This window comes from Erythrolamprus reginae, chromosome 6 (genome assembly GCF_031021105.1).
Source record: "Erythrolamprus reginae isolate rEryReg1 chromosome 6, rEryReg1.hap1, whole genome shotgun sequence".
NCBI lineage: Eukaryota > Metazoa > Chordata > Lepidosauria > Squamata > Dipsadidae > Erythrolamprus > Erythrolamprus reginae.
In genome coordinates, this window is record NC_091955.1 from 45,855,818 (window position 1) to 45,871,506 (window position 15,689).

The window sequence follows — 15,689 nt, forward strand, 5'->3', positions numbered from 1 at the left end:
ATATTCAATATCCTCCCCCCCAAAAAAATCATGAACAGCCTCTGGTAATTGCATTTCTTCAATCCATGTGAACTTTAACCCCTGACATTTTCAATAATAACTGTATGTTGGCGAATTCTAGATGAAATCCACATATTTGGAGAGCACCCATATTATATTAAACATAGAAACATAGAAACGTAGAAGACTGACAGCAGAAAAAGACCTCATGGTCCATCTAGTCTGCCCTTATACTATTTCCTGTATTTTATCTTAGGATGGATATATGTTTATCCCAGGCATGTTTAAATTCAGTTACTGTGGATTTACCAACCACATCTGCTGGAAGTTTGTTCCAAGGATCTACTACTCTTTCAGTGAAATAATATTTTCTCACGTTGCTTTTGATCTTTCCCCCAACTAACTTCAGATTGTGTCTCCTTGTTCTTGTGTTCACTTTCCTATTAAAAACACTTCCCTCCTGAACCTTATTTAACCCTTTAATATATTTAAATGTTTCGATCATGTCCCCCCCTTTTCCTTCTGTCCTCCAGACTATACAGATTGAGTTCATTAAGTCTTTCCTGATACGTTTTATGCTTAAGACCTTCCACCATTCTTGTAGCCCGTCTTTGGACCCGTTCAATTTTGTCAATATCTTTTTGTAGGTGAGGTCTCCAGAACTGAACACAGTATTCCAAATGTGGTCTCACCAGCGCTCTATATAAGGGGATCACAATCTCCCTCTTCCTGCTTGTTATACCTCTAGCTATGCAGCCAAGCATCCTACTTGCTTTTCCTACTGCCCGACCACACTGCTCACCCATTTTGAGACTGTCAGAAATCACTACCCCTAAATCCTTTTCTTCTGAAGTTTTTGCTAACACAGAACTGCCAATGCAATACTCAGATTGAGGATTCCTTTTCCCCAAGTGCATTATTTTACATATTAAATACATATTAATTTATGAATTATTTTATAGTCAATACTTGATGACTGAAAGTATATTTAGAGAGACTTTTATGACATGCATTTCCAGGTTGATTAATTCAATTCAGATTCCAAATCCCCTTGGTATATCTTTCTGAAATGTTCAGGCGCGCCTGTTGGACTTCACTTGAGAATTCCAAATAGCACTGAAATGTTCCTTTTATTTAAAATAATGGGTAGGCCCCAGGGGGGTGGGCTACTGTCCAAACGGGGGGGAACGCAGTGGGGCAGCGAAAATGGAGCTCCACCTCAGAACACCCAATTTGCACTGAAAGATATTGAAAGAAAATGCAGGGCGTCCTGCATAAGCCACACCCACAGTGTGGTAGTAAAAAGTTTGGTAGCCCTTCACTGGTAGGCCCATCCATTTTATCTCCACAACAAATCTCTGAAACAGACCAGGCTGAGAAAGAAAGAATGGCCAAAATCTACTTTCCTGTCATTTATGTTCACATCACATAATTAAATTAAATTTAAAATACAACTAAAAGCTAAGATCAACCAGAATATAATTCTTAGCTAGGTCAAAGAAAACATTTATTCAAATGATGTGGAACCCCCCCCAATCTTTTATGAGAATGTCCCAAAGTTATCAAAGGTCATTTGAGGTGGAAAATTCCATAGTATTCGTAGTCTTTTCCATAGCTTTTATTACTGAAAAATGTTCCTAATTAACATACTTTCAATGGTAATATGTTAGAGGGAATATAATTTTAGATTACCATGAGAGGTAAGAAAAGGTCCTGTCTGTCTAACTTTATTTTTTTAAAAAAATTTACAAGAAGATACTGTTAAAGATATAATACATTTGTATATGAAAAAGTAGGATAAGACATTGCAGATTTGCATACCCCATTTCAATAGTTGATCCAAGGAAAGATGGAATGCAGGAATCTGCAGCTGCTAATGTATATGGTGGACGAGCTGCAGAATCATTCCAGTAAATATCTTTCTTCATTCTTGGTAAATTCATATGCATTTCATCAACAGCCATTAGTGAAACCTATAAGAATTAAGAATTAGAAGACCTGCCACATTTTAAACATCTCTGCCACATTTTAAACATAAGTCACAATCCAAAGAACCGCACCACACAACCATATCATTTTTATTTAAAGCAGCAGCAGCACTTTTCTGGGCCAAAATCAGAGTTTGAAGTTTGGTAACCATGTAAGAAGAAATGAATCTTTACAGGGCGCTTTTTAGATCTTGGATATTCAGTAAATGAGGGAGACAGTCGTGATATAGCCTTACTGCAATCAGAATGGATAAAATTAGAACAAAAATTAGACAATCTCAGATGGGGATGATCCTGTTGCAAGACCTAAAGCATATTAATAACGAGTCCCATCATGTCATTCTGATAGAAGACATTCCATCTGAGAAGTCTATAGGTCACCAAATCTAATTCACTCCAACTATCAGTGTTCCCTCTAATTTTGTTTTCGGTGTGGGCGAAAAAATATAGTGTCTGAGCGGCAGTTCCTTTGGGACTGGGCGGGATAGATGGATAGATAGATAAATAGATAGATAGATAGATAGATAGATAGAAAGAAAGAAAGAAAGAAAGAAAGAAAAAAATTCTGGGTATCTCTCCCCCTTTTCTCTCTTATTTGTTTGCCATTTCTCCCTCTTCCTCCCTTTTTCTCTCATTCCTTCCCTCTCTCACTTCTCTCTTTTTCCATCCCTGTCTCTTCCCCCCTTCTCTCTCTCTGTCTGTCTGTCTGTCTCTTTCTGTGTGAATTCTTGAACCATTTCCAAAAACAGGTGAGGGCTGGGTTTTTTTTAATTTGTTATTTTAGTTTGCTGAACAGCTCCATTATTGCTTCAAACAACCTTGCCATGAATTGCATCTTACTCTACTGGACAACAGCCAGCAATATATTTTGAATCCATAGTGGTAGTTGTTGTTGTTATTATTATTATTATTAACAACAACAACAACAATAATAATTTATTAGACTTGTATGCCGTCCCTCTCCGGAGACTCATATTGTAGCATTAGTTGCAGTTGCACATTAGAAGACAATGTTTGTAGACCTCTTGATAGTAATGCAAAAAAGTAATCTAACAGGAATTGAAATGTAAATGAAAAAGCACAGAACCAACAGCGAGAAAGTTTTAGCAGCTTACAAAATGAGTACTGTATATGAAAACAACTATAAATAATTTTACTTTAATCTGGAAAATGTTTATAAAGGTGGGAGCAGGTTGCAACACTTGTGCTATTTATTGCTATAAATTGCATAAATGTATGATGTTGCAAGACAGCAAAAAATAGTTATCGGCTGAAGCAAAAGGGTGTTACCTGGAGATTCCTATCTATGCACCAGTTTGTTTCAAAATCATCATCATCTTCACCAAATGGGTTGATAAGTTGCTCAGCAACCTGTGATTAGAGTTGGATATTTTGAGCATAGAGTTACATATTATCCAAAGCTGATTTACAAACACATATAACCATTGCAGATATGAATAATTCTTTGGCAATATCAAGAAGAAATCCACATAGAATAGATACAGTACATTGTATGGTGAGATATTTATGGACATGCCATATTTGTAGCATTAATCCTTGGTTTTTCAAGAGACTATTGCTTTGTGTATTTATTTATTAGATGGATTTGTTGCATTCTTCTCCAGATAGAAAATTCAGAACAGCCTAACAAAAATAAATAGAACAAAACATTAAAAATGGACAGCTGAAAGTGTTAATATTTGCATATTTATTTATTTATTGCAATTATTTATTTTCTGCTTTTAAAGATTATAATCCTTTCAAATTATATTTTAAACAATTGCACCTACCGTAATTATATTTCAAATTATTTCAAATTATATTTTAAACAATTGCACCCAATACATTCAAAGAACCTTCCCACGAGACTCTTGTTGGTAACAGATGGCTATAGGGTTCATCTTACACTGCCTTTCACCCTCTCTCCTTCCCATAACACAGTTGATAGAATGAGCTATAAGCAATCAAAGATGTAGGACAATGATAGCTAACCTTTTCCGGAGTGAGTGCCTGCATCTGAACTCTCAAAATGCAAGGCACGTGTAGCCCTCCCTCCACATGTGCCCTGCTCCTGCACGCCAGAGACCTGACAACTAATTGGCCTTTGGGAGGAATGCACACATGTGCAGTGGAGCTGAACTAGAGTGATGGCTCACATGCCCACAGAGATGCTGCTGTGTGGCACCTGTGGCACGTGTGCCATAGGTTTTGCCATCACGGATGTAGGTGTCAACTCTTCATAAGTGGAATGGCATCCAGTCATAGTGATTACAATTCATAAAAGTCTCAGAAAGTTAGGAAATGATGGCCTAGAATGAAATAGTGGAAGCATGTGGTAGAACCATGAGGTGTAAAAGGTGGTTAGATAGGTGGGATTCCTCTGAATATTCTTTGTCCATGGTAAAATATGCCACATCTAGATAAATATGGTAGGCTTGTTAATTGTTTTGCGGCATTCCTGTTTATGATTCATACTGTTTGATACACTTTCCCAGACCATCCAATATCTTTCCCCCTTATTTATTCCATTTATTCAACCCTGTGTCTAAGGAGAAGAGCGGCATAAAAATCAAATAAATAAATAAATAAAATAAATTAATTAATTTACATGACAAATAAATATTACGGGAAATTGGATTGGAAGAAGAAGAGTGTGGTATTAACATTGCAGGAAAAAAAATCAATAACTGGCATTATTCTGATGACACAACACTGATAATTCAAAATTCAAAGGAAGTTCAAGCTGTAAACTAGTAATAAAAGTCAAGCAGCACAGTGAAAAAATGGACTGAAATTAAATAGGAAGAAAACCAAATGAACGGCAACATTATCAGCCTTAAAACTGATAATGCAGATACTGAAGTGTTAGATAGCTTTTGCCTTTTCGGATGAACCATCAAAATTAAGGGCATAATTTATCACAAATTATCACAGATAACCCCCACTCGGTTAAAGACCTCGGTACAGTGATACCTCGTCTTGCAAACACCTTGTCATACAAACTTTTCAAGATACAAACCCGGGGTTTAAGATTTTTTTGCCTCTTCTTACAAACTATTTTCACCTTACAAACCCACCACTGCTGCCGCTGGGATGCCCTGCCTCCAGACTTCCCTTGCCAGCGAAGCACCCATTTTTGCGCTGCTGGGATTCCCCTGAGGCTCCCCTCCATCGGAAACCCCACCTCTGGACTTCCGTGTTTTTGTGATGCTGCAGGGGAATCCCAGCCTGGGAATCCCAGCAGTGCAAAAACAGGCGCTTCACTGGCAACGGAAGTCCGGAGGTGGGGTTTCCCATGGAGGGGAGCCTCAGGGGAATCCCAGCAGTGCAAAAACGGGCGCTTCGACTGGCAAAAGGGGTGAATTTTGGGCTTGCATGCATTAATCGCTTTTCCATTGATTCCTATGGGAAACATTGTTTCGTCTCACAAACTTTTCACCTCAAGAACCTCGTCCCGGAACCAATTAATTTTGTAAGACAAGGTATCACTGTATATTAATAACAAAAGACTTAAGTGCCAAAGCCCACTGTAACAACATAGCCAACAAGGCTTCAAGAGTTGTAAACCTAATCCTACGTAGCTTCTGCTCTGGCAATCTATCATTACTCACCAGAGCTTACAAAACTTTCGCCAGACCCATCCTCGAATACAGCTCATCTGTTTGGAACCCATATTGCATCTCAGGCATTAACACCCTTGAAAATGTTCAAAGATACTTCACAAGAAGAGCCCTTCATTCCTCCACTCGAAACAGAATACCCTACGAGACTAGATTTTCAACCCTGGGTCTAGAATGCTTAGAACATGATCAAAGTATTGCCCACAAGATTATATGCTGCAACGTCCTGCCTGTCAGTGATTACTTCAGCTTCAGCCACAACAACACAAGAGCTCACAATAGATTTAAACTCAATATTAACCGCTCCAAACTTGACTGTAAAAAATATGACTTCAGTAACCGAGTTGTCGAAGTGTGGAACTAATTACCGGACACTGTAGTGTCATCCCCAAACCCCCAACACTTTACCCTTAGACTATCCATGGTTGACCTCTCCAGATTCCTAAGAGGTCAGTAAGGGGCGCGCATAAGTGCACTAGAGTGCCTTCCGTCCCCTGTCCTATTGCTCTCCTATATCTCCTATACCTTTCTTCTATTCCTATATCTCTTCTTCTATTCTTTCATTGATATGTTTTATTCCTATATCTTCTCTTCTATTCTTTCTTAGATATATTTTTCTATGAGTATATCCTCTATAACCTTCATTATATATTTACTATATGTATACCCAATATAATCCTCATTGTGTAATGGACAAAATAAAACAAACAAATAAATAAATAAATAATCAGTCAAGAAATACACATAGGCTAGTACTTGATAGAACATCCATGAAGACCATTGAAAAGTTATTCAGATGTCTGTCAACAAATATAGCATAGTTGTGAGATGCAAGCAACCAGAATCACAGGCTGCTTGCTTTTCTCTGGGAATGATCATGGATCTTGCGGGAGGTTATTTTGCTGATTGTGCCTGCACAACAACTCCAAGCTAGGGACTTGCTTGACTCCTCCTACCAGCCTATCTGGCAATTTCCCAACAATAATGCAGGCAATGGTATTCCCTGTAACACTTTATAGACATGATGAAAGTATGGCTTTTAAAAAGCTGATGCTTTTGAACCTTACTGTTTGAGAAGACTCGTGAGAATACTGTGGATAGCTAAAAAAACCACTCTGATCAGCTTCAGCACATTACAGTGGTACCTCTACTTAAGAATGCCTCTACTTAAGAACTTTTCTAGATAAGAACCGGGTGTTCAATATTTTTTGCCTCTTCTTAAGAACCATTTTCTACTTAAGAACCCGAGCCCGGAAAAATTTCCCAGGAAATTTGAGAGCGGCATGAAGGCCCTGCCAGTTTCCTGCCATTCCCCCTTTAATCCAAGCCATCTTGGGCTTGGCTGAGCTGACAGAGGAACCTTTCATTGGTGCTTAAGGAGGCTTTGGCAGTCCAGAATGAACAAAGCATTTTCCTTTCTCTGGGCACTTGGAGACGGAATAAACCTCCCTTTGCTCTGGGCAGCCCAGAGAGAACAGAGAGTTTTGCTTTCTCTGGATGCTTGGAGAGGGAATAAACCACTTTGCTGTGGTGACTCCCTCACGCTGCCTCCCACACACCCGGCGCGTGGTTGCCTCCCAGAGCGTCTGGGCGTGGAAAGGCAAAAGGGGGCACTGACTTAATGGCACATAATCAATCAATCGATTGATTTTCTTTGTACATTACCTTGAATCTCAGAGGACTTTGTCTATTATTCTTATTTATTCATATTTTCCTAGCTGTTCCCTATGTTTTTTTTCTACATGGGCACCCAAGCCTTATATCTTAAACCGAGACTGCTGTAGTTGAATTTTTTTTCTTTATTTCACTATTAAACAAATTAATAATTAGATAAATAGAGTTTTCAATTTTATCAAGCAGCTAGATTAGTACACAATCTGGCATTCCTTATTTCTCAATTCCTTTTGCTCCAGACAGCCCTCAAAGGTATCATGACAAAGTTGTAATCTGGAAGACACTAAATTTCCTCTTCTGGTGAACAAGTTATCTATTTTATGTATTGGCAAATCTACCACAGGACACCCTTAAATGAGATTGAAAGATGTGTGACAACACAAAGAAACTTTGTACTGGCTAGCTGCATAGATCATCTGCCGTTGGTATGTGCCATATAATCTCACAGGATTGAAAGGAATGCAACGGAAGACAATTACATATTATTTTAGAAACTTGGCTACCACAACAAAAAGGATTACAGACTAATCCCAGACAACAAGGGCCAGGATTAAAAGGATTTCATGTGAGAAAATCATCGTCCTATATATAATGTGATTGGCAGGCAAGCAACCGTTTAAAATCATCTGGTTTTAAAACTATTTTCCTTGCAAAAGAATACACATACTCTTATAATGAAATGTCCTTTGTGAACCAGAGATACAGAGATACATATCGAGAGAAAAATACATTTCTGCATCCTTTGTTCAGCTGAAGCAGGTAACAATATTTTTGTAATTACATTAAAATAATTCAGCATATCCATTTCAACCGGCAAATTCAATTTAGGATGTCTTAATAGCTCGACTTTGTGGAAATTATCAAAGGGAGAAGCGGTTTTTTATTTAGTAAGATTAAATCAGAAAGCAATTATATGTGTTGCTGAGATGTGTATTATTGGACTTTAACAGAATTGAAAATTTGCTGCCTTTTTTGTTCGTGATTTTAGGTTAGTTATCAGCTTTGTTTTATTTTATTGCATGTACAGTGGTACCTCTACTTACGAACTTAATTCGTTTCATGACCAGGTTCTTAAGTAGAAAAGTTTGTAAGAAGAAGCAATTTTTCCCATAGGAATCAATCTAAAAGCAAATAATGTGTGTGATTGGGGAATCCACAGGGAGGATGGAGGCCCTGTTTCCTCCCAGGAGATTCCTAGAGAGGCCTACGGAGGCTTCTCCCCACATTTTCCATCCCTGTTTCCTCCCAGGAGATTCCTAGAGAGGCACCACAGAGGCTTTTCTCTGCTTTACAGGTTCAGAGACTCAGGTTTGTAATTGGAAAATGGTTCTTGAGAAGAGGCAAAAAAATATTGAACACCAGGTTCTTATCTAGAAAAGTTCGTAAGTAGAGGCATTCGTAGGTAGAGGTACCACTGTACTTGATTTTAACAGTATTTTGGAAATATAACATATTATTTTATTATTCTTATTTTACAATATATAATAGTAAACAAAAATAATGTAGTACAACCACAGCATTGTTAAATCAGAAGCTAGGATACCAATAACACTAGAAATTAGAATAACACTCAATGGATTATTTAAAAAAAATAATAGCACAAAATATTATGCAAGAAAACTTCAGTTCATGTAAAAGGGGAGTGTGTGTGTGTGTGTCTGTGCGCGTGAGAGAGAGAGAGAGAGGGAGAGAGAGCAGACACTGCGCTGGGATTGATAGAGGTACTCTCCTATTTTTCTCTAGTTTGACAGAATAAAAAAGGAGGGGGACTTCACCAGAGCCAAAGCTAAAAGAATCTGGTGCGGAAAAAAAGAAGGTTTTGTGCTGCAGTTACTATATAGATAATTAAATATATTTCCTCCTTATTAAAATTCTCAGGAAAAATCTCAGGTTTAAATTCAATAGTCATTTTCAATATCTTCTGTATCCAGTGTTGGATTTTTCTCTAAAATTGAAAGAAGGAGCCCAATAACTTACTACACTTCCAATATTTCATCGACCTATTCTTAAACATTTTGGCTAGCTTCTTTGGCGATATATACTATCTGTAAAACATCTCTTTAAACACTGTTGACATTGTCATTGTCATTCAGACTTTGTATATGAATGGTCAAACATCTGGCAACTCCAAATCTCAACCAAAAAATGCTCTGTCCTACACACTGGCAAAAACAAGCAGAGCACCAAACACAAACTGAATAAACAAGACCTAAAGACAATCCTCACTCTGTAAAATACAGTGATACCTTGTCTTACGAACTTAATTGGTTCCGGGAGGAGGTTCGTAAGGTGAAAAGTTTGTAAGATGAAACAATGTTTCCCATAGGAAACAATGGAAAACCGATTAATGCGTGCAAGCTCCCCCCAAAAATCGCAAAAATGGCGCTCCACTGGGTGCCATCGCCCGGCTGTCACCTTCTGAAACAGCCAGGCACTTCTCGGCGTTCTCCCAAACACCAAACCCGAAAAGTTCAGCAAAAGTTCGGTTTTGGGTTCAGGTTTGGGAGAACGCTGAGAAGTGCCGTCGCCCAGCTGTCACCTTCCCAGAAGAGCTGTGGAGCTGTCGGCCGGTTGGGAGGCTCAAACGGAGGTGGGGAATCCGAACAGGGAATTCCAGGGGCAGAGCTTTGACGTCACGGAGACATCCTTTCTGGCCGGCTGGAAGGACGTCTCCGTGATGTCAAAGCTCCGCCCCTGGAATTCCCTATTGGGATTCCCCACCTCCATTTGAGCCTCCCGACCGGCCAACAGCTCCACGGCTCTTTTGGGAAGGTGACAGCTGGGCGGCGGCGCTTCTTGGCATTCTCCCAAACCTGAACGCCAAACCCCAACTTTTGCCGAACTTCTGGGTTCAGCGTTCAGGAGAATGCTGAGAAGCCCTCCGGCTGTTCTGGAAGGTGACAGCCGGGCAGCGGCGCTTCTCAGCGTTCTTCCGAAACCAAACCTGAACTTTTGCCGAACTTCCAGGTTTGGTGTTTGGGAGAACGCTGAGAAGCCCCCTGGCTGTTTCAGAAGGTGACAGCCGGGCAGCGGTGCCCAGTGGAGTGCCCATTTTTGCGATCCTGGGAGGTGGGGTTTCCCATGGAGGGGAGCCTCAGGGGAATCCCAGGATCGCAAAAACGGGCACTTCGCTTGCAATGGAAGTCTGGAGGTGGGGTATCCCGGTGGCGGCAGCGGGTTCGTAAGGTGAAAAAAGTTTGTAAGAAGAGGCAAAAAAATTCTGAACCCCGGGTTCGTATCTCAAAAAGTTTGTATGACGAGGGGTTCGTATCACGAGGTACTACTGTACTTGGAATATTCATATCAGATGACCTAAGTGCCAAAGCCTACTGCAACAACATCACTAAAAAGGCTTCAAGAGTTGTTCCCATGCAGCTTCTGCTCTGGTAATCTCACACTACTAAGCAGAACATACAAAATTTTCACCAGACCAATCCTTGAATACAGCTCATCCGTCAGGAACCTACACCGCATTTCGGATATAAACACTTGAGAAAATATAAAGAGATACTTTACTAGATGAGCTCTCCACTTCTCTGCTCGCAACAGAATCCTCTATGCAACTAGACTTACAATCCTAGGTTTAGAAAGCTTAGAACTACATCACCTTAAACAAATACAAACTTAAAAGTAAACTGCTCCAAACTCGGCTGCAGGAAATATGACTTTAGTATCCGAGTAGCTAATGCCTGACTCACTTAATCCCAAAAACTTTACCCTTAGACCAGTGATGGGCTACCAAAATTTTTACTATCATGCTGTGGGCATGGCTTATGCATTTTGTTTCAACATCTTTCAGTGCAAATTGGGTGCTCTGAGGTGGAGCTCCAAATTTTGCTACCGGAACTGCGTTCCTGACCGTTCCCATAGGAGCCCATCACTGCCTTAGACTATCCACTGTTGACCTTACTCTAGGTCAGTAAGGGGTGTGCATAAGTGCACCAGCGTGCTTTCCGTCCCCTGTCCTAATGTTTCTCTCTTACTAGTACCATGTATATAAACATTGTTATATCTTTGTATACCACCAATACGTACTTGACAAAATAAATAAATAAATAAAATAAAATAAAATTTTCTGATATTGACCAGTTAGTTTTGGTCTCTACCTAATTTGTTGTCACTTCACAACAGAAGGAGATGCCTACAGGCTCTCCTATATAATAGAAAACAGAGATGATATTTTTTTGTCACCATGTTATTTCCTTTTTTTCTCCCACAGAGACACCAGGCTCAAAAATATGTTCCTTATAAAAGTTACAATATTTACCTGACTTTAATATTTATTTCTTCATTCTTTTCACAACATAGAACTCTCTACTACGGTATATAATATTTGATTTCTATAACAAAATCAGATTACTCCTTTCTCAAATAGGTCTTAGTAGAAAATAAAATTCCTTTACAAGAAAGATTACTGTATTAGGATTTATTTTCTTAGGTAGCAAAAACCCATTATAGGTTAAGCAGGCAATTACTAGAGGCAGTGAAAGGAGGAAAATGCACTCTACTTTAGCACTGATGATTTGTTTACATTAATTATAAAAAAGCAAGATAAACCAATTCCATCCAAAAAACATATTCTGGCATTACCTCTGATTTCATTTCATTTCAAAGTATATTGTAATAGCACAACAATGTGATTAATCCATATATGATACCAAAACTTGATAAAACAATTGTGTTTGCATTAAAGGCGAGCAAATAAACATCCAAAATATCATTAGTTCCAGAATCTGCATAATTTATTGTAATGAATGATTAATGGAAATTTGCTTAATGGCATCAACATATTTTCTAGATATTGTTGCCTTAAATATTCTTCATTTAAATTATGTTCCATTTTTATAAAGTCCAAATGCAAAATAAAATTTGTACTTTATTCTCTACATGGAAAACAAAAAGTAGCATTTATAGTGGGTTCAATGAAATTACTCAAAAATACAGAAGGAGTTATACAGAAAAATACAGAATTGTACAGATTTAAGCTTGACAAGAAATAACTATCAATTGGACAATGAGGAATTCTATAACTGTTACTTGCTGTTACTTGCTTTATGTGATAGCAAAAAAGCATTTTTCATTAATTCTGTTCAGCAACTTATGGTCCTTGAAATTTTTATTTACTTTTACTAGGTATCTTTGACAGTCAACAAAAATGACAGTTGATTACTCACTTGAAACCCTTTCTTAAGAGATTTAAACTTAGAAAAAAAGATAGATTCACACTTACATGCTCTGTGATATCTTTAATTTTGAGACCTGGCATGTAAGAGATCTGAAGTTTATATTACTTCTAGGAGCATTGGCTGAATATACAACCAAATATATTTAGCAATATAACCAAGTCAAGTCAAGGGCAGGTAATTTGATTTTTGAAGAAAATTAAACAAAAATTGGAAACTGTTTCCTTTAATTAGCTTTGTGGATAAATAACTCTTGTTTGAGGCCTGGTGAGGAACATCTGATTGCTAACACTGATGCTTTGGGGATCTCCTGTTGGAATGTTGTGATTTTTTAAATTTTGTCTAATGAAGTGATCTATGAAATTTGAAAGCTGTGATTTCCTTAAATGAGGCACAGACACTTAGACAATATGCACTTAAATGTCAGAATGGTTTCTGCAGTTCTGATTGTAGGCTATTTACAGTGAAGGGCTACCAAAATTTTTACTACCGCACTGAGGAAGTGGCTTATGCAGGAAGCCCTGCATTGTCTTTCAACATCTTTCAGTTCAATTGGATGCTCTGAGGTGGAGCTCCATTTTTGCTACCCCACTGCGTCCCACCCCCCTTTCCAGGCAGCAGCCCACCCCTGGCTATATATATAAACCTGGGAAATTGTATGGATGAGAGTAGGCATAGGAATATATATAGTAAAATACATTTACACCCCTGATAATGACCATAAATATGCATGTGAGGATTGATCTCAAAGTACAGCTAACACTAATTATAAATGCTAAATACTTTGATATGTCTTATTAGTGTTAATGTGTAAGAGATATGTTTAGTGCAGAGGTACTCAAGGTCTCTTATGCAGACAAACACTTTTGCTAACTCTTAAAAATGTGCACAAATATTTTTATAACACTATTGTACAACTGTGAAGTATTTCTTGCCACATGACAATTGGTGTTAACTAAATAGTTAGCTCAGATTCCCAGAAAATACTAAAATTTTAGCAAAATTTTATTCATGTTCATGTAAAAAAACTTTCATTCACATGGGTCTCTGGTTTTGAAGAAAACTATCAGAAAATTCCAACCCTTTTTAACATTATTGTTTACCTTAAGCCATCCTGCATAGAAGAAAAACTGTAACAATGTGAAGATAGGAATGTAAAGATCTAAATCATGACCTTGGATGCTTTCGGCAGGATCCAAAAACTGACGCCCTATAAGGCACGTGAAGAAGAAGGTATAAACAGCCAAGGTGACAACCTAGAAGAGTTAAAATTCATACAAAGTTATGAATATAACAACGAATGCAGGATGCTTTCTATACAGTATATCTAAAACCTGCCTTCACTGACCTGATGTCCTTCTATGGTACTGTATTACAATGTCCAGAGGCAACAAGGCAAAAATAGATATCGAGGGAAATCTAAGTTGAGGAGGGATGCAAAAGATTCTGTATTTTAAAGATATGAATTACAAAATGTGATGGACCATTCAATACAAAATATTCTTTGATTTTATTCCTTGGTTTCACAGTACCAAGGAACCAATTCCTTGGTTCCATAATAAACAAGGCTTATCAATCTGTGGTTCTTTAGATATGTTGCGACTGTGTGAGTATGAATCTCATTAGGATCAGCCACCACTGCCATTTATGATGCCATTAAGACTTTCCTAGTGTATCTGGAGTTGGTGGAATTGAGACGTGAATGCCCCAAATTAAGGAAAGCTGAATCAGAGTAGTGAGAAGGAGATAAATATTTTCAGTGCTTGAATATAAAAGTATTCAGCACTCAAGATTTCACCCTACCCTAATACGTCTCAGATATATTTAATAATATATAAGCATTCACTTTGTACCTGTGTGTACACGAGAGGTATTCCAACCCAGTCATAACCAAATAGTAGGCTACACCATGATCGATACCGATTCATTTCCTAAATGGAAAAAAAATAATAGAGCGACTGATATAGTTGAGGATTGTCACAATGCATTAATTAGATACTGTATAATGATACTTGACAGGAAGTAAAATAATGACCTCTGAGGCTATTAGTAGGGTAATGTGAATAAATGTGAATTTAATCCATGCTTGTATACAATATGTCCTTCCCAGTGTTGGTTTGGGTGTCAGTTTACCTTTATTGTTTTTGCTAGATTTTTTTTTGTCTGTTACAGTATTAACTTCTGCTTATCTGGATGTTGGCTGCTGAAAAGGATATATTTTGGTCATTTTGTTTCCTTTTTGGTTGGTTGATTGTCTATTTTGAATGGTATGTAAAAGTTGTTTATATTCCTGTTGATGACCACTTTGTGTGCATGCCAAGTTTCTAGGATTTTCTAGCATTTTTGGTATTTTAGCTTGGTCTAGGATGCTTACAGTTTCCCAGTTGAAACAGTGGTTAGGTTTGTCCAGTTGTTGTGAAATTAAGGAGTTTTAAGAAGTCAGCATTAATACCTGTGTTATTGCTATGGGGTTTTCCTATAAATCAACTGACAGCAAAAATAAAGCATGAAGCACTGGGCTCTTCAGATCAAGCTTTTTTTTAAAAAAAAAAGTTCTTCCTTTTGTTAAGGTGTCTAGAGCAACAATAAAGCAGTCTTTTAAAAAAATAAGAGTAATAATTTGAACATTCTATAGACATTTATAGTTATTGGCTTACCTCATTGCATCCAGTTTCAGCAACTGATTAGCATACAAAAATAAAATCCTTCCTCTGCCTCTCTCTTCCAGCAATTTGCCTCCTCACAGTTTTAGTTTCCCTTTCAATTTAGCAATGGCCTTCCTGCAGTCTCAATCATCTGCTGGTCAGAAAGCTGATGATCAGTTACTTGTGCTAATCAAGCTCTGTGCTGTTTGCTGCAACGAGGTAAATTGCTGGGAGGCAGAGGCCAAAGGCTGAGTGTGGCTACATTCAGTATTTAAGATGCACCCAAGTTTTCATCCTCTTCTGGGGGTTAAAAAGGTGTGTCTTATACAATATTCTATTTTTGAAATTCAAATATTTTTCATAATTATTTTTTTTCCAAAGAATTTTTTATTTTTTCTCCATTCACAGTACAGTTGAAAAAATACCAAAAACATCGAGTTGCTTTACCATAGTTCAATTTTACAAATTGTATTATGCAAAGATCAATGCTGCCTCCTTAACTTTTAACATCTGGATAAAAATTAGCTGCTCAATTTCTTATGTTGTACAAAAATATTATTAGCTAAAACCTCTTTTAAG

At 37.8% G+C, this 15,689-nt stretch overlaps 1 protein-coding gene across 1 annotated transcript in view; it reads right to left on the bottom strand.

Moving 5' to 3' along the window:
* The window catches only part of BEST3 (bestrophin 3), a 31,958-nt gene that overhangs the window by 1,686 nt on the left and 14,583 nt on the right, over positions 1-15,689 (bottom strand). The window contains exons 7-10 of the mRNA XM_070755706.1: positions 14,319-14,396; positions 13,569-13,721; positions 3,279-3,359; positions 1,822-1,973 (exon numbers count right to left, since the gene is read on the bottom strand). Coding sequence (XP_070611807.1) covers positions 1,822-1,973; positions 3,279-3,359; positions 13,569-13,721; positions 14,319-14,396 — 464 coding nt within the window. The remainder of the gene's footprint in view (positions 1-1,821; positions 1,974-3,278; positions 3,360-13,568; positions 13,722-14,318; positions 14,397-15,689) is intronic.